This window comes from Phoxinus phoxinus, assembly GCF_949152265.1.
Source record: "Phoxinus phoxinus genome assembly, chromosome: 3".
In the NCBI taxonomy this organism is placed as follows: domain Eukaryota; kingdom Metazoa; phylum Chordata; class Actinopteri; order Cypriniformes; family Leuciscidae; genus Phoxinus; species Phoxinus phoxinus.
The window spans coordinates 9925314-9952023 of record NC_136878.1 but is presented as its reverse complement, the minus strand read 5'-3'; the positions used below and the strand labels follow the sequence as shown (position 1 = coordinate 9952023).

Below are 26710 nucleotides of genomic sequence, written 5' to 3'. Positions count from 1 at the left end.
GAATCGGTTCTTCTGAATGGCAATTTTCAATGAACCAGTGAAGTAAAGTGCACGTGCCGTGAAGGCCAATTATGAATAGGCCTACACGGAATTTGTCCTCTGCATTTAACCCATTCACACTAGGAGCAGTAGGCTACATCGTAAACATCACACACCCGGAGCAGTGGGCATTCACTGCGGCGTCCGATTCCGTGCTAAAGGGAACCTCGCGTCCTGCTAATCTAAAGAATTGTACCCGCCACCTTCTGGTTATTTGAGTTAACTCAAAAGTGTACCCAAACGTTCGTGATTCATAAATGGTTTTGACTGAACCGTTTAAAAGAATCGCGAATCGGATAACTGAATCAGTATTTGTTCAATGTTCATTCTACCCGGCTTGCTGGAGAGAACAGTTGGTTCATTGTCTCACAATATAACGTTCGAAATATTTTCAGGTAAAGTTACATTTACACCAATTTTACGATTGTATGCACGCATCAGTCTGATTTGTTTATTAAAATGATCGAATATAATTGCGTTTTTTTTTTTTTATTGCGTTCGTCATTCTGACGAATAATCAGCTCAATTTTACTTCGCGCGCTGTCTAGTGTAAGTATTCGCCTTTACGGTCGATAAAATGGCAAAAAGGTACCATATTAACGTAGGTAATTTTATCTTCTTCTAAAAATCAAAAATGTCATTTAGGCTACTTGAATTTGCTAATCAAATTTTATAAGTGAAATAATGTCAGTTCAGCTGTTGATCCTGTCAGGCTGACACGTGCTCATGTCGACTTGGGTAACGAACTTTGACTCGGTGTTTGCACAAAATACATTCTCGATTGCAACCATATAACTTATATATTGGATGTTCTAAAGCATGTCTCTGTTGTGCCATGTCTCTATCTTTCGCAATGACTCATTAATGGATTATTTGTTGCATGTTGTTTAGATTAACTCATGCAAAATGTATTAAGAATTACTTGTAAATCAGTGGAGATTTACTAATAATGATTTAATGCCTAATGTCTGTAGTGCTTTGACAATGAATGTTTTAGATAGACATGTCAAGAAACCTTCATTAATTTCTGTGCTTTGTTTGTGTCAGTTGCATTGAAGTGTAACAGGAAGAAATGGATCCAAAACGACCACCCTTTCCTGGTCCCCCAGGGTCCACCCGCCTACCATGGCTGCAGCCGGCAGAAGATAAGGGTCAACTGCCAGACCTGCCCCAATTGGGGCGAGCCAGAGGTCTTGTCCTGTCTAAAGACGAACCTCTCCCTGGACGAGGTAGAGCCCTAGGTTTACCTGTAGAATCGCCTGTGCGATTTGGCAGAGGAGTAACTCAATCTGTAAGTGAGCCTCTGGTGGGCATGGGTAGAGGAGTGCAATTACCGATGGAAGAGGGAGGTTTTGGGCGAGGCCGAGGTTTTTTACTGCCCACTCCTGAGCCCACTGTTGGTATAGGTAGAGGGGCTGCTGTGGGACCAGTGCCTACCCGGGACATTGAAAGATCAGATGTGCAGGAAAAGATGCCTGAGCTGCAAGCAGAGGCGGCTCCAATGATTACCAAGGTAGGTGGTGGGCATAGTTAGGGGGCTGCAAAATTTGGGGAATTTTTTTTTTCTTTGATAAAAATTGTTATTATGACTTAAAATGCAATTAAAACAATTCTAGGTTTGCTGTGCTTGTTTGTAGGATTGCACAATTTGGCCAATGCACAATTTTGTGATTATATATCACTAATACAAATATACAAAATAAATAATGTAACATTTCACTGTAAAATAAAAACATTGAATATTGCTTGTTTGTAGGGCTGCACAATTAGGCCAAAAGTTTATGATTTATATATCAGTATGGTTATATTAGTATCATTTTTAATTACTTAATAAAAATATAAAAAATACTACCGGTAAATAAAAGCAAAATACTATTGTAAAATGTCGCTGTAAATAAAAACATTGAATATTGAAGAAAAATAATATAAAAATAATACTTTTATTTTATTTCACAAGTGTATTTATGGCTAACTTTTATGTTGACAGAAAACTGCTGGGAGCCCTTAAAAGTTTTCTCATAACATAAGCGCTTCCCATTATAAGTTTGGAAAGATAGTTGCTGCATTTTGCAGTCCCAAATTTCAAATTTGATAATTGCAGTGCACTAAGCCATATCGCAAATTCGGTTTTATTTTGATTAATGGCTATTAAAAAAAATGGAATTAACATTTGTGTCACCAAAGTACAGGAAATGGCTGTTTATTGTTATATATCTTCTAGATAAACACATTTGGCTTTCTTTTAGGTTGATGCTCCTGGGACAGGGTCATCGCTGGTGTCCATGTTCAGGGGCCTGGGCATTGAGCCAGGAAAGACCTGGGGCAGAGGGGCAGCACCTATTGGTATGTAAGAGAACAGAGAGAAAAGTTTTATTTTTGTTTCATTGTGTGTGGGGTGGTTGAGTATGATTTCACTTTTCTAACTTTAGTTAGTGTGTAATATTGCTGTAGTTTGAGCATAAACAACATCTGCAAAGTTACAACGCTCAAAGCAAAGGAAGATATTTGCTTTTAAAGAAAAGGACTACAACAAACGGCTGGTAGGGACTACACGACATTCCTCACGGGTTAGTGACATGGGCAACCCTAAAATGTTCATAAACCCCGCCCCCGGGAACACGCAGTCCATGTTGAGAAGAGGAAAAGTTGTTGTATAAGAGTACATTGGTGAGTCAGCTCAAACTTTAGCATCCATCTTTTCACATGCAATCGAAAGTCACTCTGTGTGCATCTCACAACAATTCCTATATGAGCGATTTATAGATTATCATGACAGAATGTCCTAATTGAAGATATTTAACTCCACATCAGCAACATAAATTCATCAACTAACCTTTCAGAGACGTCCTGTGGCATTCTGCATGTTGTCACTTCTTCTTGAGTCTCTCCATCGTTGTCTGACTCCGTTTTAACATTAAAGGCAGAACAGTTTCTGTAATTTTAGTGTCTGCGTGAGGTAATCACAGCTACACACACACACACACTAGAGGATGGATACCCGACCCGAGCCCGACGGGCCGGGTTCGGACAGATATTTAGAAATGATGTTCGGGTTCGGTCGGGCTCGGTCACATCAGCGTGATAAGGCATTGAACATTTTAAATTTAAAACAGCTTATTATGTAGGTAGCCGATGTGCCTGATGCTTTCACTTGATGCAAACGTTCGTTTTTGTGATTAAAATACATGTAAAATATTACCATAACATCCGTCTACCTGTGTGCGGACATTTGTTTATGTAGCCGTGACAACGAAACACGTGCATAATGTGCGCGCGCCAGGTGTTAAGAGCGCTTGTTGCTCCGCGCGCTGATGCGCTTGTCCTGTTGACATTTCCGATTGCCTTCCTGCAGTTGCTTAATAAAAGCGGGCTTTCCACACAAACAAACGTACAATTGTCATTAGTATGAGAAAAAAATGGGATTTTAACTGTCGGGCTCGGGTCGGGTTCGGTTACTGCTCTGTCGGATGCGGGCCGGGCTCGGACTGAAACATTCGGCCCGATCCGCACTGGTTCACACCGCACGCAGAAGCGGCGCGGAACGGAGGCCGCGTCCTTTCGGCGCCCATGTTAACCTATGGTGTCGTTCACACCAGACGCGGAGCGCCGCGGCATGCCGCGGCCGGCCCGCGCCGTGAAGCGCCAGTTTCGGCGTCTGGTCTATTTTTTGCGCGAGCCGCGAGTGATCTGCGTCAATTTTCTAATTAAAATACCGTGAGAACACACAAACAAACAGGGAAACAGAGAGAGAGAGAGGCAGGCAGGAGTTGATAAGTGAAAATGGATGATGTCAAATTACTCGCACTGGGAAACAGGAAGAGGAAAATAGATTTAATAAATTTGAAGCGAGGATGTATATTTCAACGGTATATCTACACTAGGCTACTACTGTCTACCATATTCTCTCTCTGGCTGCATGTGTGTCTCGACAACGGATTAATAAAAGAAGTGTACAATCTTCTTGGTTACAGAAACATGGTGTATTCATTTTATGAGGTTATTTACTTAACCATGATGTAAAAAATAGCTCTGAATAAACAACAACTGAGCAGAAGTGCTTGTCGACCTCGGCGAAGAATACGCGTCTGGTGTGAACAGGCACGCGCCGGGCCGCGCGTGATTTTCCGTTCCGCGCCGCTCCCGCGTCCGGTGTGAACCCAGCGTAACACACATATACACAAGCTCTTGAAACCCCGCGCTCTTAAAGGGCCAGGCTCAAAATGGTGCATTTTTGCAAACCCTAAAAAAGTGACAACTTTAACATGTTATATAAAAATATCTGTGCGGTATTTTGTACTTAAACTTCACACACACACTCTGGGGACATCAGAGATTTATTTTACATCTTGTGAAAAGGGCATTTTACCACCCCTTTAATATTTTCAGAAGTGACTTTTAAATTAAAAGTTCACCCAAAAAAGTCCTGTCATCAGTAACTCACCCTCTTTCTGCTTGAACCTAGTTTGACCTTATTTTTTTCATGGAATACAAAATGAAATGTTTAGAAGAATGTAAAAGCTGTTCTTGTCCATGCAGTAAGATAAGAGTCCCTCTGCAGATCCGACAATGACAAAAAGCACCATAAAGTAATCCATATCCACATCCAACCTGCACCCTCAAGTTAGCCACCTAACACCTCGTTCATTCAATCGTATTTGTGCGTCGAAAGTGAATGTGATGGAAAAAAGAGGCGAGGGTCTTTACAAAAACTTAAACGCAAGTGGTCATAAAAGACGCATTTGAAATGGCTGTGGAGCTGAAGACAACAACTCCCATGATTCCACGCTCACGTTGTCAAGCTACGCCTTTGTAATTGTTTTGAATAAGTGACCTCTAGATGTGAAAATTACATACTGTGCTTTTAGTTTAGGTCAGTTATTTTGGCCCGAAACCAAAAATAACTGTTTCGCTGAAAATGTTAGGTAGCCGAAATTTTGGTGCATTCCTAATAATAATAATAAGAAATGTTGTCTTAATGATTGAATGATTTCTGAAGGATCATGTGACAGAAAGAATGGAGTAATGGCTGCCGAAAACATTTTAAAATGTATTAAAATAGAGAGCAGTTATTTTAAATTGTATTCACATTTCACAGTATTACTGTTTTCTGTGGTTTTTGATCAAATAAATTCAGCCTTGGTGAGCCTAAGATACTTCTTTCAAAAATCATTACATTACGCTGAGGTGTTTGAGCATTCATTCAGGCTGAGATGCAGTATTTGTTTTTTTTTTAAATATGCATGCTGGCACCATAAGAAGCAGGGCCTATACTGTACATTATAAAAGCAATGCATCTTTCTATATATTGTATTTAATCAAACTCGTACCTGTTTCATTATTCATGTCAGGGCTAGGTTGATTGGAGTGGGCATTAAATTGTGCTCCATCTTTCTTGTATCCTTGGCAACACCAACAAAGTTAAATAGCCACCACTTATACTTGTGAATTACTGCTCAAGACAGCAGGAAGGTCAAGTAGCTAATAATGAAAACAAACTTAATCTGCAATGTAAACACAAGTGATGAAAGTAAGCCCATTAATCTTATATTTAAGAGCTTTTTTCTTTTTAAGGATTTAAATAGTGCTTGAAATACTCCCTTGCTTCTGTATCGGTGACCTTTCTATGCTTTCGCCTTGCACACAACACTTCGGGAGCCGCTGCTTTTTTCAGGCTGCACTTCACAGCAGACTGACTGGCTTAAAAAATTATTTTTTCAATGCAAACATGACATTTTAAGATAAGACTTCCAACCTTTTCGAGCACTTTAATACCCTATGGCTCATCACAGTGTTTCTTATGTCCATGGCTCATCACAGTGTTTCTTATGTTCATGGCTCATCACAGTGTTTCTTATGTTCATAATGCAATGGTTCTGGAATTAAACAAGCCGTCTTAACCAAGATTTTCCAATCAGCAGCTCTTAAACTTGATTTTTCTGACAGTGGATGTCAGATGTCAGTACCAAAAAAAAGACAATTCAGAAACTAATTAAACTTGGGTTTATTCATGTATTCACAGTTCATGTTGAATGTCCTCGTAGTGAGATGGCAGATGCTGAAAACACTACAAGCATCACACGTGCTTGAGGATGTGAAGTAGATTATATTACTTCTATTTCATTAGCAGTCTTTTTGCGGTTTAATATTCACAGAAACTAGTCCACATCACATTTTAAGTGCACAACCCTATATTTGATTGATCAAAATTTTACCAAATTCATTGACATTCTGTGTTATACAGTAAGCTAAATTCCATTTTGGATTGTGAGATTCCGTCCACGTTTTACGTATCACAAAAATCATGTTTTTTTGTATGTGTATCATCTCCTACAGTTTAGTTAACGAAGAAGCAAGCTGTCTAAGTGTTTTGTGTGCGAGTATAATTCTGTTATTTGTCTGTATTGAATGTTTTCTCTGTCCTTAATCAGGTAGGGGTGCTGCAGGTGATTTTGGGGCAGATGTCCAGCCTAAGCCGAGCATCATTGGGGCAGCCGCTCTGACTCCAGAAAGAGGAGACGCTTGCTTAGAAGAATCCACCAGGTGATGTTCTCCAGCACCACCCAGGATTGTTGTTTCTAGCTTGTTTTCCAGTTTCTACTACTACTATCTACTATTTTTTTTATTTGCTAATGGATAACATTAAGTAATAGTTCACCTGAAAATAATGTTCTTTCATGTCATTTCAAACCTGCATGACTTTTTCCATATCTTAATCCATATGGATTACCTGTATGATAATTTTATGGGATTTATGTTGTCATTTTGGAGCTTATAATTTTGCTTCATTGAGGAAAGAAAGTTTGTAATGACATTTTTTTTTACTATCCCTTTAAAACATGAATATTGAAATGTATCAAAATGCTGGTTACTTGAGTTTCACATTGTGCATTTACAGTTTTCTGGGCAGAGGATTTGTTGGTGTTGGCAGAGCAGCATTGCCTCATTTGGCTGTAGGTCGTGGACCGATTGGCCCATCAGGCCCTATGTCTCCCATTGCTGCCCCTTTCTCTGCTGCCTCCGTCTCTGAAGACGCTCCGATTGTTCCAGGAACACCCCCTAAAGTTGAAGTGAAAATTGAGACAGTGAAGTATGAATTCTTTCAGTCACCTCTGATTGTAATTTTGGATAATTTCAAGCAAGTAAACGCGTCGTATGTAATTTGCAGTATATACAGCGTCAGTAAGATATATATATTTTTAAGAAATTAATACTTTTATTCCGCAAGGATGCATTAAATTGATCAAAAGGGAGAGTTGTAATGGGGCAAAATATTTCTATTTGAAATAAATACAAATGTTCATTTGTACTTTCCATCCATCAAACAATCCACAAAAATATTAACTGTTATTAAGACTGGTAATAAAAATAGAGTATGTTTTACATAATATATATTATGAATTGTGACACAACTCTGCCTAATTAGCAAATTAATCTCTTGATTGGTGCAGTTCTTTGCAACAAATCAATCCAACCAGTTGGTACAAGCTCATGTGTCTCTTCTACAATGTGTTCTTCAGGGAGCCCCTGCAGAAAATAGGAACCAAAGGCAGTCCTGTGTCCATCGGATCAAACTACATTCCCATCTGCTGCAAAAACGAGGCTGTGTTTCAGTACCATGTTACATTTACGTGAGTCTTAAAGACCCCCTGTGGGTTTTACGTTTTTAATGTTGTCTATGTGGTGTTTTTAATATGCTTTCATACAAACCATGAGCAAATTCTTCAGTAAACACCATTGCTGAGTATTTTCTCCTTAAAAATGCAGTGTACCAAAGACGGTCTCAAAAATGCGGTTTGAAGCCGCTACTGTTTCCTACCATCACATGTAACCAATTTCGTTAACTTTCCTGTCATTAGGATGCTGATGTCCGACTTTGTAAAGAGCGATAGATAAAATACATTACAATTCTGATTCATTGACTTGTAGACAAATTCTCTCTCCATCTACTTCTAAATGTTTCCAATTTAAACATATGGCTGAATTAAATCAATATTCCCACTTGCCATTGTTCAGCGTATACTACAGTTAACAGAGTGTATCAGGTAGTCCGAGCTGGTGTGATTTAGTAGGGTTTGGGTACTATTCACATTTTAACTAGTATCGGTACCTGAAATTCTGTGCTGTTTTTCCCCCCCGGTTATTTAGGCATGTTTACCTCAATAACTGTAAATAAACTGTAAGTCATTTATAGAAATGTTATTGACATTATGCCAGAGCTGCCTTGGTCACTGTCTGCCATTGTCTGTGATGCTTGAATATTAATAAAAACAACCATTTTAGTAATACATTCTTTTTTTCTATGAAATGTTTTGTGAATTTTCTAGTAATCAAATGAAGACATAAAACATTAATTTAATTGATTTTATATGAAATTAATATTTTTTGTCAAACAACATGCGGCTTTATACTGTTAAAATTACAACATAAATTGTACACAAAGATCTGAATTGTACTTTTGACAAATGTTTAAAATGATGTACACTCACTTTAGATAAAGACTTCAGTCTTGCCTAATGTTGTCATATCTGACATATGTAGTGATTCAGATGGTGGTCCCTCCATATGGTGGCTACCATATTGAAGTCCCATGACCAGAGGACAAAAGCTTTTTTTTTTTTTTTGTATCAGATTTTTTTTTAAACAAGCTAAAATCACTGTCACAGTAGGACACTTATAATTTATCCCATTGGAAACATAAACACAAACTTCAGGAGTTACTTCAACCAGTTTTCAGAGCTAATGCTTTCTAATATTGACTGTTCCAGATCATTAATGGCCAGCGAACTATGAAGATGCATTAGTGCACCTTTAAACATGTGTTTTTCATATGCATTATTTAAAGGAAACAAGTTGTTTGTCCCTGCCTGTCAGAATAAAGTAGACATTTTAGTTCATGGCCTATATTGTGACCATTATCGATTGAATAATTATGATTAGCAGCATTTCTTTTAGAACACATGGTTAATGAAGTGAATGATCGGCTATTGAATTTCAGCCCGAACATTGAGTCTATGGGTATGCGCTTCGGTATGATGAAGGAACATCGGCCTACCACGGGAGAGGTGGTGGCTTTTGACGGGTCTATCCTCTATCTGCCAAAACGTCTTGAAGAGGTTAGTATGCACGTTATTTTCCACTTTAAACATTACTCATTTACCAAGTTTACTTTGGCTTTGCTGTGTGACAGGTTGTTCATCTAAAAGCTGAGAGAAAAACCGACAATCAGGAGATCGACATCAAGATCCAGTTGACGAAGATTCTGCCACCCAGCTCTGACCTGTGTATCCCATTCTACAACGTGGTTCTAAGGAGGTGTGTATTCTCTTCTTCTATCTGTATAGTATCAGGATTCTCAAGACTACAGGGGTTAAATGTGTTTTTGAGTTGTTTTCCTTGTTTTGCTCTTAGATGGTTTGGAATATCCTCTTTTGAGAGAATACAAATTCTCTCTTTTATTAACGTATGACCTCACTAATGGTTTGAAATACGACCTTGATGTTTTATGTAGACATAATGTAATGTTCACAATGCAAAAGTAAACCTTTCCTGGTTCATTTATGCAAACTGAGCTACAAAAACAGGTGAGGTGAGGTTGTGACATCAGAACCATGAGAAATATTATTTGCCTCAAACGAAATTGTCAATACGTCAAGGTTAGCCACTTATAACAGAGGTAATTTACACTACCGTTTAAAAGTTAGGGGTCGGCAAGATTAGTTTGATGTTCTTGAAAGAAGTCTTATGCTCGCAAAAGCTGCATTTATTTGATCAAAAAGATAGTGAAACAGTAGAGATGTGACAGTGATAATATTCTCTCACCGGTTAATCGACTTATGCAACACCGGTAATATCGGTTTCATCGGGGGGAAGGAGCGATGTAAAAAATAAATAAATGAATAAAACTAAATAAAAAATTTAAATAACACTCCAGGTCTCCACACCAGTCACGTAACTGAAAGCTGTGTGACCGGCCAACCGGTTAAAATAAAATAAAAAATACATTACAGAAATTATTCCCTCTGTTTTTCTGTTTCATTAACAAAGTTTGACTACTCGCAGCAGTCTCGCATGCGCTTAGAGCTCGTGTGAATTGCACGTATAAAATGAAGTTAACGAACAACCTCGATCCATCAATGCGACATAGGTCGCTGAATATCACTGGACTTCATAAAGAGTTTTTCTTTTGCGTGAAGAAGCCGTTCGCCAGAGATGTGCTAAAAGATAGCGGAGTGCATTCATGATTATTAGGCTACCCGTATAATAATCCTCCTCGCGCCGGGTCTGAGTGAGTAGTTTACTCTCTTACCTTTGTTCTTTGATTAAAATGAATGACACTTTAAGACCAGCCGCTGCTGACAGAGACGCGATCTGACAAGCATCCCATTTTCTCACAAATCTCTACGTTCATTTAAGACTTTATTTAAATCATTTAAGACTGCTCTTATTAGGACACTCGACAAAACGGACATTTTGGCATAATTTGTGTGTGTTATGGTTTGTTCAAGCCCGAAAGAGAACTCGATACTGACGCGCGTCTTTTCTGTGGGTCGTGTGTGTGTAATAGGCAGGACGTACAGCGCAGTCTCTAGTCTTGTCGTGCTTGAACGGTTTAAAATCATTCACATTAATAAGAGCGTGATCATACAACGCTAGTCAATTGCGTTAAATATTTTTAACGCTTTAAACTTTTTTTTTTTTTTTTTTTTAGCAGTGCTGCGGTGGGCAAGTGATGAAACCGGTGTTGTGACTGAACACCGCGTAACACCGGTAAACACCGACTATCGTAGCAAGCCTATAAAACAGTAATATTAAAATAACTGTTTTCTGTTTTAACATATTCTAATATATTAAAATGTTGAATATATTTTGAGCGAAATTGCTAGCATCATTACTTTGTAATGTTAATTATTACTTGTTTACATCAGTCTTTAGTGTCACATGATCCTTCAGAAATCATTCTGATATGCAAATTTTTATCATTTGAAAACAGTGGTTCAAAAGAACAGCATTTATTTAAATTTTTTCGTTCATTTTAAATGTCTCTGCTGTCATTTCTGATCAATTTGATGCATCCCTGCTGAAAAAAAAAAATCTTACTGACCCCTAATTTTTGGAATTTCGTTTCATTGATCCAAATGGCCTTCATTCTTTTTCAAAGATTTTATCCCATGAACTTTGGAAACGATGGGAAATCCACATACAACCAAAAACACTGCAGTATGCAGTGTTATTGTGAAACCTTTCATGAGAAACTTGATACAATTTCTGATAAAGTGTACTGTCATCACAAACAGACATATGGGACAATTTGTACTGCTATGTTACAAAGGATGGAAACTATACTGAAATAATCAAATTCATTCTGAAATAATCATACGTGTGCACCTGCATCATTAAAACTACACTGTAATTGAAAGGAGAAATAGCATTAAAAAGTCAAACTTGAAATGAATAGCCCGGCCTCTGAGAGAATGTAAGATCTCTCTGTGTTTTCACTAGGCATAATTCTTCCATCTCTGTTACAGAGAGAACTCTTCTCTTGTAAAACAAAACCCTTAGCAGTCATATCACTCAGTGGATTCCCTCGTGTGTTGTCCTGGAGTCTCTGCACTGGGCCTGTCTGAAGTCAACCATGTTTGAAATCTACAATTAGCTGCGGTCTCGGTGGGGACTGAACACCCTGTTTGCTCTTGATAGCCAGGAGTGAAAACATGCTCCTGAGAGACCGCTCGCCTGCGCCTGCCTCACTCCATTTCCCTCCACTGCGTCCTTTAAAGATCAGAGATGGGGTCATCAAGCAATTTTGGAAAATTAAATAAGTGTAATCGAATTACGGGCCGCGTGACGTAGCAGCCTGAAGAGAAATGAAGACTTTGGGTTCCGTTTCGTGTTAAACCAAAATTATAGGTTCAATACAAGTTAAACTCATTCTACAGCACAAAAATGTATTTCATCTTCGAAAGGCCAAATGGTTACAGTGAGGTATTTACAAGAGAAAATTATTGGGTCCGTTTTTGGAGTTTTTAATGGTACATTTAATGTGATTTTATAAATGAACGTACATTTATGTTTTAGCTGTAATGTTGTTTAAATTGTTATTTTTGCAGCATTACAGTTTAACAGTTGTAAAATATTATGTAACTATGCAATATTTTTTTATTTTAATTCAATAATATAATGACAATTTGAATGTAAATATGATTCTCCACCCCCATGTAAATTAGATAATCATAATCAAGTTTTATCCCCAAAAAATCTCAAAGGCTGCCTACCAATAGGGATGGGAATTGATAAGGATTTAACGATTCCGATTCCATTATCGATATTGCTTATCGATCCGATTCCTTATCGATTCTCTAATTGATAAGCAGGCATGCTAACGGTTCCAAGGAATTGATTCACTGGGCACCGGTTCTGAAGAAGAATCGGTTCTCGGTTCCCATCCCTACCTACCAATAACCATTTATAATTTATGGCCATTATTAAAGTAAATATTCAGTAATGTATTGGGAAACACTGCCAGTGTGAAAACACAACGTGAGCCTGCTGTTGTAGTTAAGCTGTTCGCTTGCGCACCACATGAGCAAGCGTTGGGAAACAGGCCATATTGTTGAGCCCTGTGGATTATTGCTCCACTTTTTCTGTGCGTATGAGACAAGCCGGAGCTACAATGTCTTGTTGACAGTCAGCTCTGACATCTCTCACTTTCCTCTCATTCTTTCTCTCCCGCTCCAGAGTGATGAAAATACTGGGGCTGAAACTAGTGGGTAGAAACCATTACGACCCCAACGCTGTTGTGGTTCTCGGCAAACACAGGTATTTTGCACCAACCTGATTGTCCTCGATTACATTCCAACTTAAATTGCTGTGCTCCACATTGTTTGGTTTCACACTGAATGAATCTAGGCTTAAGCTTCTGTATTTTTCCACCCTGCCTTATAATTACCAGACACATGTGAATCGTACCAGCACCACTTACAATAATGGTTTGCATTCTGATTCTCTGTTCAGGGTCCTGGTGAGTGTTTGTACCTAACTGTGTTTGTGAATGTGTGTCTGTCAGACTTCAGATTTGGCCTGGATACTCCACCAGTATCAAGCACACTGATGGTGGCCTCTACCTCATTGTGGACGTCTCACATAAGGTGCTACGAAACGACTCTGTGCTGGATATCATGTGAGTTTGATCAGTGTAATCACTCATTCAGACATGTCCACATCTGTAAAGCCATTACCATTTTGTCTAATAAATACTGAATACACAAAATACTAATATTCAACGTTTTATGTTTAAAACATCAAAACATTATTTTTGCATTTATAACTGCAGTTTAAATGCATTCATGTCCCCACTAAGCTGCATTAGAATACATCTAAATGCCACTTCAGATGCAGTTTCTGTGTTTCCTCTGCATTGCAAAGATGAGTTTTGTTGATACTGATTTCATTTGATTGGTAGCAGCCCTATTGTGTCTTATTATTCTATTTGAATTTGACACAAAAGATGGTGCATGCATTTAATTAGGTTACAAAAATGTTTTTTAAAGGTAAAAATTCCCATAATTGGTTAAAATCTATTTAAACTTATTAAAAAATATATTTCTGTCACTACTGCAAACTGACCACCATTCAGATTATGAAGAATATAAAAAACTTCAGGAGTCAGCTGTCCACGGCAGTCCTAAACCTGCCAAGATACCAACACAATAAATACACTCAGCAAAATATAAATATCTGATCTATATATCGTTATCGATGAAATCCTAGAAAATATCGAGATATTATATTTTTTGTCAATATCGCACACCCATACTTGCATAGTTTTTCTAACAGTGCTGTTAGAATGTATTTTTTTACTCTGTTTATGCCAGTGGATAGCATTTGATGCTGACATGGAATAAAAAATTAAACAATACAATTGTATTAAAAAATAAATACAATTTCATTAAAAACAATAATAATAAATTGGCCGCGTATGAACTTCCATATCAGTTAGGATGCTTTTGTAATAGGGCTGCACGATATGAGGAAGATGTGCGATAACATTGTTTAATATTGCGATGACGATATGACTTGCGATAAATGTGATTGTTAACTATACTGTTCCCATGTCTTAGTGCTTTAATAGGTTCTTTGCGTGATAGGTCAAACGTTTATTACCTGCCTGGTTCAGAATACACGATTTTAGTGCGATTTTGGCACGATCCGTTTGACGTATGGGTGTCGTGGAGATTCGTAATAATGACAACGGGCGTCGGGACGCAAGATTCGATCGTTTTATCTCGTATAGTGTTTCATAGTGGGCGACAACCTACGTCGCGTCTGCAATGCTTCACGACAGAAAGACTATAGCATGTTTAATTCTTTAACGGTCCTCGACGACGGGTTGAATATGTGAGCGAGGCGATACGTGAGTGAGTGCAACAGTGAGTGTGTGTGTGCGCCAGTGAGTGTGTGTGTGCGCCAGTGAGCGTGTGAGCGTGTGAGCGTATGTGTGTGTGTGTGTGCGTGCGTGCGTGAGTGAGCGAGTGAGTGAGCGAGGGACAGTGAGTATGTGTGTTTGTGTGTCTGTGCGTGCGAGTGAATGTTTGCGAGTGAATGTGTGTGTGACGGCACGCGATGACTGGTCGGAAAGCAACGTGTTGTCTGACATGTTTCTTGTCCACGACAAGATTTTAGGAGTCAAAAACGTGTAAGTTAGTGCTAATCTGAACCAGGCATTATTCATCGTGTCAGGCTGTCTGTTGCGATGTGTTCATCGCGGGAGTTCATATCGCGATGACGATGAAAATTCGATGTATCGTTCAGCCCTATTTTGTAACATTCATTTTCAATGAGAGTTGGACATTTTAGGCAATATGAATGTCAGAGATAATTGGTCAAATTTATTCAGAGTTCCTAACAGCGATTTAATCGCTGTTAGTGTGAATGAGGCCTTAGAAAGCAGCCGACTGTGTAGACAAAGGCAGTTCACTAGGTTTTGGATCACGTCTCATCTGTAAAAAATAAATAAATTAAAATGCATGCTAAACTTTAGGCTCATAATCAGTTTGCAAAAATCAGTGCAATGATGTCAATTGCTTAACCCTGCTGTCTCCGAATACCTGTTTGTCTGCTGCAGGAACCTGATTTACCAAGGAAGTCGCGAGAGTTTTCAGGACGAATGCACAAAGGAGTTTGTCGGTTCAATCGTCATCACTCGCTATAACAACCGCACTTACCGTATAGATGACATTGAGTGGGCAAAGTCTCCCAAAGACACCTTCACCTTGGCTGACGGATCTGTGACCACGTTTGTCGATTATTACAGGTTCATGTGCAATATGGGGAACCCACTTTTCTGATTTAAGTCTAGAATGCATGTAAAAGACACGACAGCTGGACAGTAAATTGTATAACTGGATTATACGACACAAATGACATTGTGAATGTCCTTGCATTCGTAAATTGTAGCCCATTATGACAGATATATGTTGGTTTAAAGCTATAAATTACAGTTTTATTGTTTGTTGTGTCGATTTTCTAATTAGCCTTTTATATGCACAGTAAGAACTATGGCATTACCATAAAGGAACTGGACCAACCACTGCTCATCCATCGTCCAAAAGAGAGGTCCAAACCAGGAGAAAAGGTGATATAATGCATATCAGGATTGTTGGACTAGAAGTAGAAGCTGTTTTGTTTGCTTATAATGTTTTGAGTTTTAAAGTGTGTATGTCAGGTTAAATTTTTTTTTTAGATATATTAAATAAGGTTTAGATGTCTGAGTGAAAATGTAATTATCATTCAAATTATTACTGTAACTGCCCTACAATAAGCTTTATAGCCATTTCTGTCAAGATCATATTTTTAAAACGCAGCTGAGCTGTGACGTCATACAAGGGAGACGTGCCAACAAAGTTCTATTCAAGTATGGGGAGTTTTGAGTCTGAGGAGATGCAAAATCCCCCTCAAACCTATACGATGGCCCACAGCCATACAATTTTGAGCCTCCCAGGCGGGAGACTGATGAGGAGCCAAACAGAAATGTAAATAATTCATATCGAAGAAACATAAATATCTGGTGTGAAGAAGAACCAGTGGATAGTTGGTCAGGTGTCTGGTAAGTATAGGCGTAACGGTATGTATTCGTATTGAACCGAAACGGTACGGGTGTCACGGTTCAGTGCATGAATATACACGGAGGATACACAGTATATAAAAAAAATAATAATTAAACTCGCGTGCAAATTAATTAATGCGGAACTACTGTTAGATACGCGGGTTATTTAGGGACACCTAATCTGTAGCTCCGCCTTAGCTCTGAAGCTCCGTGGCTATAATGAACAGGCTGCGATCGATGTCAACATTGCAATGCTGGAATATGTTGGTTGGTTGGTGTGTGTGTGAGAGAGAGAGGGAGAGAGGGGCGCGATCGACGTGCTTCTACTACAGTAGCATACACCGTAGGCACCGCATCAGCTGCCAGTCTCACTCGGGTTTTAAATCCCATTTTATAACTCATGAGATCTCCAACCGCGTAGTCCTTCTCAGTGAAATGGGCGCTGCAAATGACCGAAGTCTTGGACACCGAAGCAGCACTGAAGTCGGCGCGTTTGGTCCGAACAAAGTTGACCCAGGCACGGAACACAGTGGACTCTGTGACCGGTTTTAACGGTGTTTTTGCACCCAGCACAAACGCAGTAATTCACCATCGTGAAAATACGCCTGCGTATACTAACGACCTAACTTAAATAACTAACTAAATAACTAAATAAATGTCCTAATCACTAATTCTCTCGCTCTATCACTCGTGCAATTATCAACACAGCTCAGCGAGCTGGGGAGACGTCTCCCTCATATGACGTCAAACGATTCGTTTGGAATGAGGAGCAGTTTTAAGGGAGGACTGAAAATAACGAACTTTTTCATCTTATATTCTGCCTTTAGGAATCGAAAAACATACAAAACAATACATCAACTTGTCAAACGTGTATTTCCCCTCACTATTTTGTGTTAATCAAAATTAAAAATTTAACCTGACATACACATTTTAAAAAATATATATTTAAGAAATGACTACAGCTGCATGATAGTCACTGGTTGTTTGAATAACGTGTTTCACAGGCCTGACTGAATTCACACTCCATGCTGTCATCTAGTGGTGTCATTGGGTGCTGTACATTTAAGTCATTTATTTGGCCTGGTAACTAGTAGGCAGGGTCTGCATTTTTATAGCTATTTACTATGCTTGTCCTTGAAAGGTGAATTGAGAAATTGTACCAGTCATATACACTACTGTTCAAATGTTTGGGGTCATTTAACATTTTATTTTAAGAAATAAATACTTTTATTCAGCAATGATGCATTAAAGTGATCAAATGAGACGGTAAAGACATTTATAATGTTACAAAAGATTTCAAATGAATGTAGTAATAAGAAATGTTTCACATCACAGGAATAAATTGCCATCACAGGAATAAATTATATTAAAATAGAAATTATATTAAAATTACATTAAAATTATTTAGCATTACAAATTCTTATCAACTCTAAACTTATGAATGGTATTGTAGTTTGTCCATCACATACTAACCAGTCTCATGGTAAAATGGGTCCTCGTTAAAAAACATTGAGGTAGATTTTGTTCCTCAATTGTTTGTTTTGGTGACCAATGTGGAAGCATTTTCATGACCATTGGGATTGTTATTAACGTGAATTTTATTTACTCCATAAAAGGTAATAACGGGTGAAATCCTGCTGCTGCCTGAACTCTCCTTCATGACTGGCATCCCTGATAAAATGAGGAAAGATTTTAGAGCCATGAAGGTACGAACCCATCACCAGTCAAACAATCTTGGCACATTAACAAGTGTCAAATTGAGTCAGTTGGGTGAATTCTTTATTTTGGAAACTGTTCAGACGGGGTCACACCGAACTATCCCTCTTGGTCCCTGTGTTTCAGGATCTGACAATGCACATCAATGTGGGAGCTGAGCAACACACCCAGAGTCTCAAACAACTGCTGCACAACATCAACAGCAATAATGAAGCTCTCTCAGAGCTGGGCCGCTGGGGCCTCAGCATCAGCCAGGAGATTCTAGTGGTGAGAAAGGAAACGGACACCTCCGTACTGTACTTGACAGTGGAATTTAGTGTAGGGCCCTTTTTTTGTTTTAGATGTATAGTAAAAGAGAACTTTGATTCAAATAGACAAAATTAAGCTTTCATTTTATCCAATGCAAGTAGTTTTCAGAATCACTTATATTGACACATACTGGTCATATATGTGTACATCTGTGTTGGTCACCCTTTTAATTAACCGCATTAACTGTATTGATTGGCTTACTGTCTTTTTCGTTCATCATGATCCATTGGTGTTGTTTTAGCTATTTACTTGAATTATCGTATATACCCGAATATAAGACGAGGTTTTTGTCCTAAAAATAGGCTGAAAAATGGGGGGTCGTCTTATGTTCACGATATAGACAAAATCACGGGGGAAAGGGAGAAAGAACGAATTAATATGAAATAGTGACTGAAACGCGACCCATTAAGACCAGCTTTCCCTTCCAAGATGTTAATCTGCACAAAAATCCTGATAATCGTGCCGTCGTCTGATGAAATCAAATACACATAAGATAAAAACAATATCTGTGCTGTGATTTCTACTATACTTGCATGTAAAATTAGAGAAGCAACATAATATCTGTGTTTAACTGAATTAACGCTGCCCCTCTCTGACGCACGAGAGAAGAAAATCTCTTTTTGTCCTAAAAAATAAGTCTGGAAATGGGGGGTCGTCTTATATTCAGGGTCGTCTTATATTCGGGTATATACGGTACTTAAACGTTTTGTTTCTGCACAGACTCAAGGAAGAACTTTGCCCAGCGAGACCATCTGCTTGCATGCAGCCTCTTTCGTCACATCTCCGTCAGTAGACTGGTCCAGAGAGGTGGTTCGAGACGCCTCCATCAGCACTGTGAGTCAGAACAATCAGAGCTCGAACACAGCGCAGGGTGTTTAAAAATAAATGTAAAAAATCACTGTAGTCATTTTTTTTCTGAGTGTTCAGAAAATGCACAATTGATGCTGACGGTCTCACAACATAGAAAAAGAGCAGCCTTGTTTTGCTTGAGCAAAATGATGGGTCTTTAAAACCACTGAATTGACTTCTTGAACAAAATTACTCTTATTTAGGTTAATTTTAGTGAACCAGAAACATACAGCTGAACCAGTATGGTCTGACTAAAACAAACCAGAGTCTCTTTGTTCAAAAATCAATCAAAAACATACTGCTGGACCAGGGTAGTCTGACTTCAGAACAAAGTGAATCTTATAAATTGGTTTGTTGTAGTAAATCAAAAACATACAGCTGGACCAGACTGATTGAATTAATGACTCTCATTATCCTTTTTTTTGTGATTCTACTGAATTAATCTCGGACTAAACTGTAAAAGAGAAGATAATTATGCCGTATAAATTATATTTTGTTGTTTTGAATGTGACAATTGATTTTGAAAGCCCTAATCTTTCACATTTCACCCAAGTTTCAGTGTAGTTTTAGTTTATCGCTGTCTCCTGTCCCATGATTCCTCTCTGTCAGGTCCCTCTGAACTGCTGGGCTGTTTTCTTTCCCCGGCGGGCAACAGACCAGGCAGAGGAGCTGGTAAACACTTTTACAAGGGTAGCCGGACCAATGGGCATCAGAGTTGAGCGGCCCATCCGCGTAGAGTTACGGGATGACCGAACTGAGACATTCGTCAAGAGCATTCACTCTCAACTTACCAGTGAGGTGAGGAAATAAAACACAGATAGACTTAAGATACTGCAATGAAAAAAGTTTACTATTCTCTCAAACAACATCTCCAAGGACCATGGTTCTTTTGGATTTGGAGTATATTGAAGTATTATCTAAATACAATAAATGAATATGGTTCTTAATTTGGCTCAAATCAGTTCGCTCTTCTGGTTTTCAGCCCCGTGTGCAGCTGGTCGTGTGCATCATGACAGGAAACAGAGATGACCTGTACAGCGCCATCAAAAAGCTCTGCTGCATCCAGAGTCCAGTACCATCACAGGTTTGAGTGAAACAAAGTCTTTGCATTTTATAGTTCAGTTTCTGAATTTAAGCCAAACATGTACACTACCTTCCAAAGTTTGAGGTCAGTAAGTTTTCTTCTTCCATGCTTTTAATAAGATTAATATGCTCAGCAAGCCTGCAATTATTTGATCAAAACACGGCCCAATTTGAAATACGGTGAAATTACAGTTTAAAATAACTGTTTTCTATTATAATATAATTTAAAATGGTTTTTTTTTCTGTGATGCTAAAGCTGGATTTTCAACAGTCATTACTCCACTCTTCAGTGTGATCACATGATCCTTCAGAATTCAATGTTAAAAACAGTTGTGCTGCTTAATATTTTGTGAAAATCATGATGCATTTTTTTCCAGGATTGTTTGATTAATAGAAAGGTTACAATGCAAAACAAGGAAACAATGCAAAAGTGTTTTCTGTTTTGATCAATGTAATGCATCCTTGCTGAAAAAAATAATTAATTTCTTATTCTCATATTTTCATGTGAAGCAGAATATACAACATGAAGAAATCTATACAATACAATCATCAGTGCTGTTAGACATTCCATATCATGTCTGAATCTCAGTGACTCTTATTTTATAGGCCATTAACGTGCGGACAATCTCCCAGCCACAGAAACTCCGCAGCATCGCTCAAAAGATCCTTCTACAGATTAACTGCAAACTGGGAGGAGAGCTGTGGACAGTGAATGTTCCTCTGGTGAGTGTGTGAATCAGACCTTTTGCCCACGGGTGGCCCTGAAGTTACCGTACTGTCAAGCATTTTTTTTTTTTATAAAATACTGAGTAAGTAAATATTGAGCATTGGGAATGAACTTGAAAATAGTCACTACACAGTGAGAAGCAATATACGATAGCTAGGTGTGATCCATTGTCTAGTGTTTATTTTTGTTAACTCATTAGTTTCATGGGTTCACATCTTGATTTTCCTCATGAGTATAAAACTGTTCCTCCATATTTTAAGAGAAATTATTACCTAAAAAACCAGCAGCCACAAACTCATTAATAGTCTTGAGTTGGCAAGAAAAACATTAAAATGGCATTAGTATTAATACGTATTTTTAAAACATTTCGTTATAAATAACTTTTCCCACTTTATTTATCTTTGTTCACAATTTTTAATAACCTATAATAGATTAAATATGAAGTAATGCATGATAAAGAAAAAAGGCATGAACTTAAGAGCCTTAAGTGTCACGCATTATTCCTTATGGATAGTATTGATGTTGGATTGTTGCAGAAAATAGATATCAGCAAATCGGATTAACTAAAAGGAGAACTTATAACCACTAATTTTCATTGGAACAGAAATACCTGATGGTGATTGGGGTGGATGTTCACCATGACGCAAGCAAGAAGAGCAGATCTGTCATGGGCTTTGTGGCAAGTCTCAACAGGTAACTTTATGAAATATAGTGCAGTTGGACTCATTTAACATCCCAAATCACAAAGTACATAAACCAGGGCTTAAAGGGACAGTTCACTTTAAAATGAAAATTATGTCGTCATATACTCACCCTCAAGTTGTTTCAAATTTGTATGAATTTCTTTCTTCTGCTGAACACAAATGAAGATATTTTGAAGAATCCCGGTAACCAGACAGTTAACTGTTCCCATTGACTGCCATAGTATTTTCCTACTGTGGCAGTCAATGGGAACAGTTAACTGTTTGGTTACTGACATTCTTCAAAATATCTTCCTTTGTGTTCAGCAGAAGAAAGAAATTCATACAGGTTTGAAACAACTTGAGGGTGAGTATATGATGACATAATTTTCATTTTAAAGTGAACTATCCCTTTAAAGTAGTGTTTAAATTTCAGTATTCGGTACCAATACCAGTAAAAATCCATGGTTCTCGGTACCAAATTCGGTACCAAAGTTTAATTTAGATTAAATTTACATATATTAAAGTAGGGGTGCATCGAAAATTTCGGTCGCCGAAAATGGCATTATCGGTTTCGGGCCGAAATAAAAAAGCCAGCCGAAAATGTCAACCGAAAATGAATGTCAACCGCGCCCCTCCCATCCGGGATATCCGCCTATCTATATCGGATTTATCTTATATTGGATGCATCCCTTGAATAAACGCTGTAGTGCGCGTGATCAGCTTCAGCGCGCGCAGCTCAAACGGCACTGCACGACTAATAATGAATATTGGGAGGACTGTCATATTACATGACATTATAAAGAGAACAATATTGTAATAAAACATTGTGCATTATTTGAGTTTAGTTGCCGTGTCGCGTTGCTCCAGTAAGAGCGCGTCCACAACATGAGTCATTCTGAATGAATGGCACGTAACTTAGTTCAAGTTCACTTTTGCATTCACGTAATTTTCTGCAGAAATAATTTGTAATATTATGTTTATTTTGAATATATCTGATTAATCTCATATTGGATGTGTTTCTTTGAGTTAAATAACGCGCTAGCAAACTAAGTGCTCCAGTTAAACGGTAGCAGATTCATTCAGCGTGCACAGCTCAAGCAGAAATGCGCGACTAATAATAACGATGAATACTTTGGGACTGACATATTACATAACATGAGAACACTATTGTATTAAATCGTTGTGAATGCATTGGGTTTAGTTGCCGTCTTCAGTGCGGTGTTCAGGGAGAGCACGTCCACAACAGTCACACATTCTGCACGCATCTGAGGCGACGCTGGTGATGCGTAGTAGTAGTAATTATATTTGATTATTAAATAATTAATTTAATTAAATGATCAATCACATCGAAACATTTTACAATCCTACTAGCCCTTTATTTAGATTAAAAACCATTCTCATTCATTTGGTGAGGAACATCGCGTGTTGAGCAGGATTTGCAGAGCCTGTCATGCTGTTGGCCATCACTGCAGCAGTATCAATGTATGCAGTATTAAGGCTAACGATTAATCGATTAATTGATCGTTAATTTAAATGACGATTGATCATGGGAATTTGTGAAACTTGACATCCCTACTGTTAATACAAGTTTGATGATTATTCTATTGGTTTGTGATAGACCAGATTTTCATTTCAGATCCATTAAAAATCAAGCAATATAAATATAAAAGTTTTTAAAAGAAGCCATTTACGGCTTCAGTTTCGGTTTTCGGCCAAGTGCATCCTACATTTTCGGTATCGGTTTCGGCCCAGAATTTTCATTTCGGTGCATCACTATATTAAAGTGTATATCACAGTTACAGAGATGAAAACTGTAGTATTAAAAACACTTTACAATAAGATTCCATTTGTTAGATAACAATAGATAAAATTACCTAACAATAAACAATAGTTATTTACTGTAGATTTTTTTTTTTTTTTTACTTTAACCCCTGCAGAAAAACTACCTCTCAAAAGGTTGGGGTTGTTTTTAAAAGAAGTCTCTTATGCTTATAATTTATTTGATCAGAAATACAGCAAACATAGTAATTTTAAATAACGGTCACATGACCCTTCTGAAATCATTCTCATATTCAGATTTTATACATATATATAAGCTGTTTCCATCCACCTATTTTAATGTGGATTTTGGGATATTGCACATAAAAAAAAATGAATGGAAACACTAAGGGTGCTTTCACACTAGCTGGGTTTCCATACAAACGTGAGGCGAATCTTTTCAAAGTTAGTACAAAAAAAACCACACAATAAATGCGAATTAGGTGCGTTTCCATTGATTGATTGATTTTTATTTCTGGATCAAACCGATACAAAATAACAAGACATTAATCCAAGAGGATAACATGCTAAAGTAAAAAAACTTATTTCCAGCACGGTCCTTGGTGTTGCACACAGGAAAAACAATAGACAGAAAACCAACAGGCAAGACATACAATATGAGGAGAAGGGTAAAAAAAAAAAAACATCACATAAAATAAAACTATAAAGACTCCAATTTATCAATAACTATTCACCCTGTCCCATAAATGTTTTTTGACCTGTGCTTTGAAAATCCCTCGTGATGATAGGAGCTTTGTAGCAGTAGGCAAACTATTCCATGCCATAATACCAGTATAAAAGAAATAAAATTTAATTGCGTTTGTAGCTCTAGGAACTATGCAAGAGCGGATGCTGGCCCTAGTATTATAGCCATGCTGCGTATGGACCATGTTTACATTAAGTTGTTTGAGTGGATGACAGTGGCAACAAACGTTCCCAGTGTGAAAGCCCCCTAAGATGCACATAAATTCTAAAAATGTGCATAAAAAAGTGCACTAAATTTGTCCAAAAAGACGACATGCGATGGCAACACAAGGCTTTCTGTGCGCGTGAAATATATAAAAATAGAGCCACAGTGGCTTCCCTGATAGCAGCAACATTTCTTTTTATCATAGATATTTTGCTCCAATATCTCAGATAGACAATTTTGGAAACACTGCTTTATTCGCAAATGTTTTATGTGAAATTCCAATTTCAAATTATTTCCCAACTGTTTGTTCACTTTAGACAGTGTTTAAAGAAGACGAATACTCAACAAGCTGGGCATTTTGACATTTCTGTGTTTTTAAGAGCAAGCCGGAATCTCAAAGTTCACTTTACTTGTCCGTGTTCCACTCCTTCTCTGAAGCACGCACACAGAAAGCCGCTTGGGAAACAGCTGTCATTGCGGTACGGTTGCTGTCGTTGCAGTGTCGCTGCTCTCCGCAAAGACGTTGCGAATTTATTGTCCTTTTCAGACACCTGGTAGAACTGCTTGACCGGTGAATGTAGTGAAGCAATTTTAGCTGCGCAAAGAAATATTTTCCGTCAACTGCTCTTCTGATCAGCCTTTATAGAGACCACCGATCAAACTTTACAAAGCTATTATCTGCAGAAAACAATCGGCTCCCGATCAATCGGAGCACCCTTAGCAGAAATTAAAATACGCTGCTTACAAGCAGCACGTGATATCTGAATCAGACCTAACCCTGTGTTTGTCCCGGTTTAGCATGCTGACCAAATGGTACTCCAGGGTCACCTTCCAAATGCCTCACGAGGAGATAATCAACGGCTTCAGAGTGTGTCTGTTGGCTGCCCTGCAGAAATACTACGAGGTAAAAAACGAATATTAATCAGATAAATATAGGCTCTACCACAAATGTCAAATGACAGCTCTAGCCTTGTCGAAAGGGAGTCGGTCAAAGGCGAAAAATATTTTTTATATTTTAAAGCTTTGGTATTTTTACGCTTGACCATCCTACCATTTTATATATAAACAGGTGAACCACGCCTTCCCCGAGAAGATCGTCATCTATCGCGACGGCGTGTCAGACGGACAGCTTAAGACCGTGGAGCTTTACGAGATCCCTCAGATTCTGAAATGCTTCGAGACCATCCCGAACTACGAACCGAAGCTGGCTTTCATCGTGGTGCAGAAAAGAATCAGCACCACCCTGTACTCCTATGGATCAGACCACTTCGGCACCCCCTCGCCAGGAACCGTGCTGGACCACACCGTCACTAACAGAGAATGGTTGGTTTATATAAGAGCTGAAGCTTGTGCTCCGCGTGCAGACTAGCTTTAGCAGTGCCCTAGAATCTGCAACTGCATGTGCAAAGCATTGCAGAACTGAGATCTAGTCTAGTGCATTACCGGCAGCAAATAAAATGTGGTATATGTATTGACATGTTTCTCTTCTCTTCAGGGTGGACTTCTACCTAATGGCACATTCGATTCGACAGGGTTGCGGTCTGCCCACTCATTACATAGCAGTGTACAACACTGCAAACCTCACCCCTGACCACTTACAGAGGTGAGAAAGTAGTTCTAGTTAACTGAAGCGGTTCAGATGTGTGGATAATATTAAACAAAAAAAATCTAATTAAAATGTATGTATTTATTTACATCTTTTTCACAGGTTGACCTTCAAGATGTGTCACCTGTACTGGAACTGGCCCGGAACGATACGCGTTCCTGCACCTTGCAAGTACGCCCACAAACTGGCCTTCCTGTCTGGCCAGTACCTCCATTCTGAGCCTGCTATCCAGCTCTCAGAGAAACTGTTCTTTCTGTGAATGAGACCCGGTCAATGTCTCAGCTGGACCCCAAAGGGGTGGTCTTCATCTTCGAATCTTTGTCTTTTGTTCTTGGTTTTGTTTTATTAATGTTCTTAAGAAGTGCTGTTCAAAATGTGCTTTGCGTATAATCTGAAACATCCTACAAGTGTTTTTTTTCTCTTTGTAACACTTAGTTGATCGCTTTTGTGGCGCATTACTGAATAAAGTGCATATCACACTTAGTTTGTTTTTCCCTCAGTGTCTTTCTCATCAGTGATTGTATGAAATAATGCTCAGTTGTGAAATGGCAGAGCCAGACTTCATTCTGTATTACCAGATAATTTTTTCTTGAGTAAATGGAAAGAATAATTCGGTAACACTTTACAATAAGGTCCCATTTGTTAGCTACGTTACGTTTACATGAACTAACATTAAGCAATACTTCAACACTGCATTTGTTTATCTAAGGTGATGTTTATTTAAGCATTTAATTTAAATATAAATTCTGCACACTAAAGTTTGCATCATCATCAAAAAAAGTTGTCTTAACATTAGTTAATACACTGTGTGTGAACTAATATAAACAATGATCAATTGCATTATAACATTAACAAATAATAAATGCAT

General features: G+C 38.3%; 1 protein-coding gene across 1 annotated transcript; it reads left to right on the top strand.

Annotated features, from left to right (window-relative positions):
* piwil2 (piwi-like RNA-mediated gene silencing 2) lies at positions 1-26710 on the top strand. Its single transcript, XM_079608074.1, has 23 exons — positions 1-434; positions 1087-1552; positions 2286-2382; positions 6468-6579; positions 6935-7126; positions 7557-7667; positions 9035-9152; positions 9227-9351; positions 12775-12855; positions 13103-13216; positions 15161-15349; positions 15586-15670; positions 17758-17847; positions 17984-18124; positions 18887-19000; positions 19625-19813; positions 19998-20099; positions 20705-20821; positions 21430-21518; positions 25035-25140; positions 25306-25559; positions 25732-25839; positions 25945-26710. The coding sequence occupies exons 2-23, from the start codon at positions 1112-1114 to the stop codon at positions 26099-26101; spliced, it is 3132 nt and encodes a 1043-aa protein (XP_079464200.1). The 5' UTR covers positions 1-434; positions 1087-1111; the 3' UTR covers positions 26102-26710.

Excerpts from the sequence above, each read along its gene's own strand:
- piwil2 (XM_079608074.1), top strand. The coding sequence starts at position 1,112 with ATGGATCCAAAACGACCACCCTTTCCTGGTCCCCCAGGGTCCACCCGC. Across the intron at positions 7,127-7,556 it reads GTGAAAATTGAGACAGTGAA|GGAGCCCCTGCAGAAAATAG; the intron begins GTATGAATTCTT and ends TGTGTTCTTCAG. Across the intron at positions 12,856-13,102 it reads GTGGTTCTCGGCAAACACAG|ACTTCAGATTTGGCCTGGAT; the intron begins GTATTTTGCACC and ends TGTGTCTGTCAG.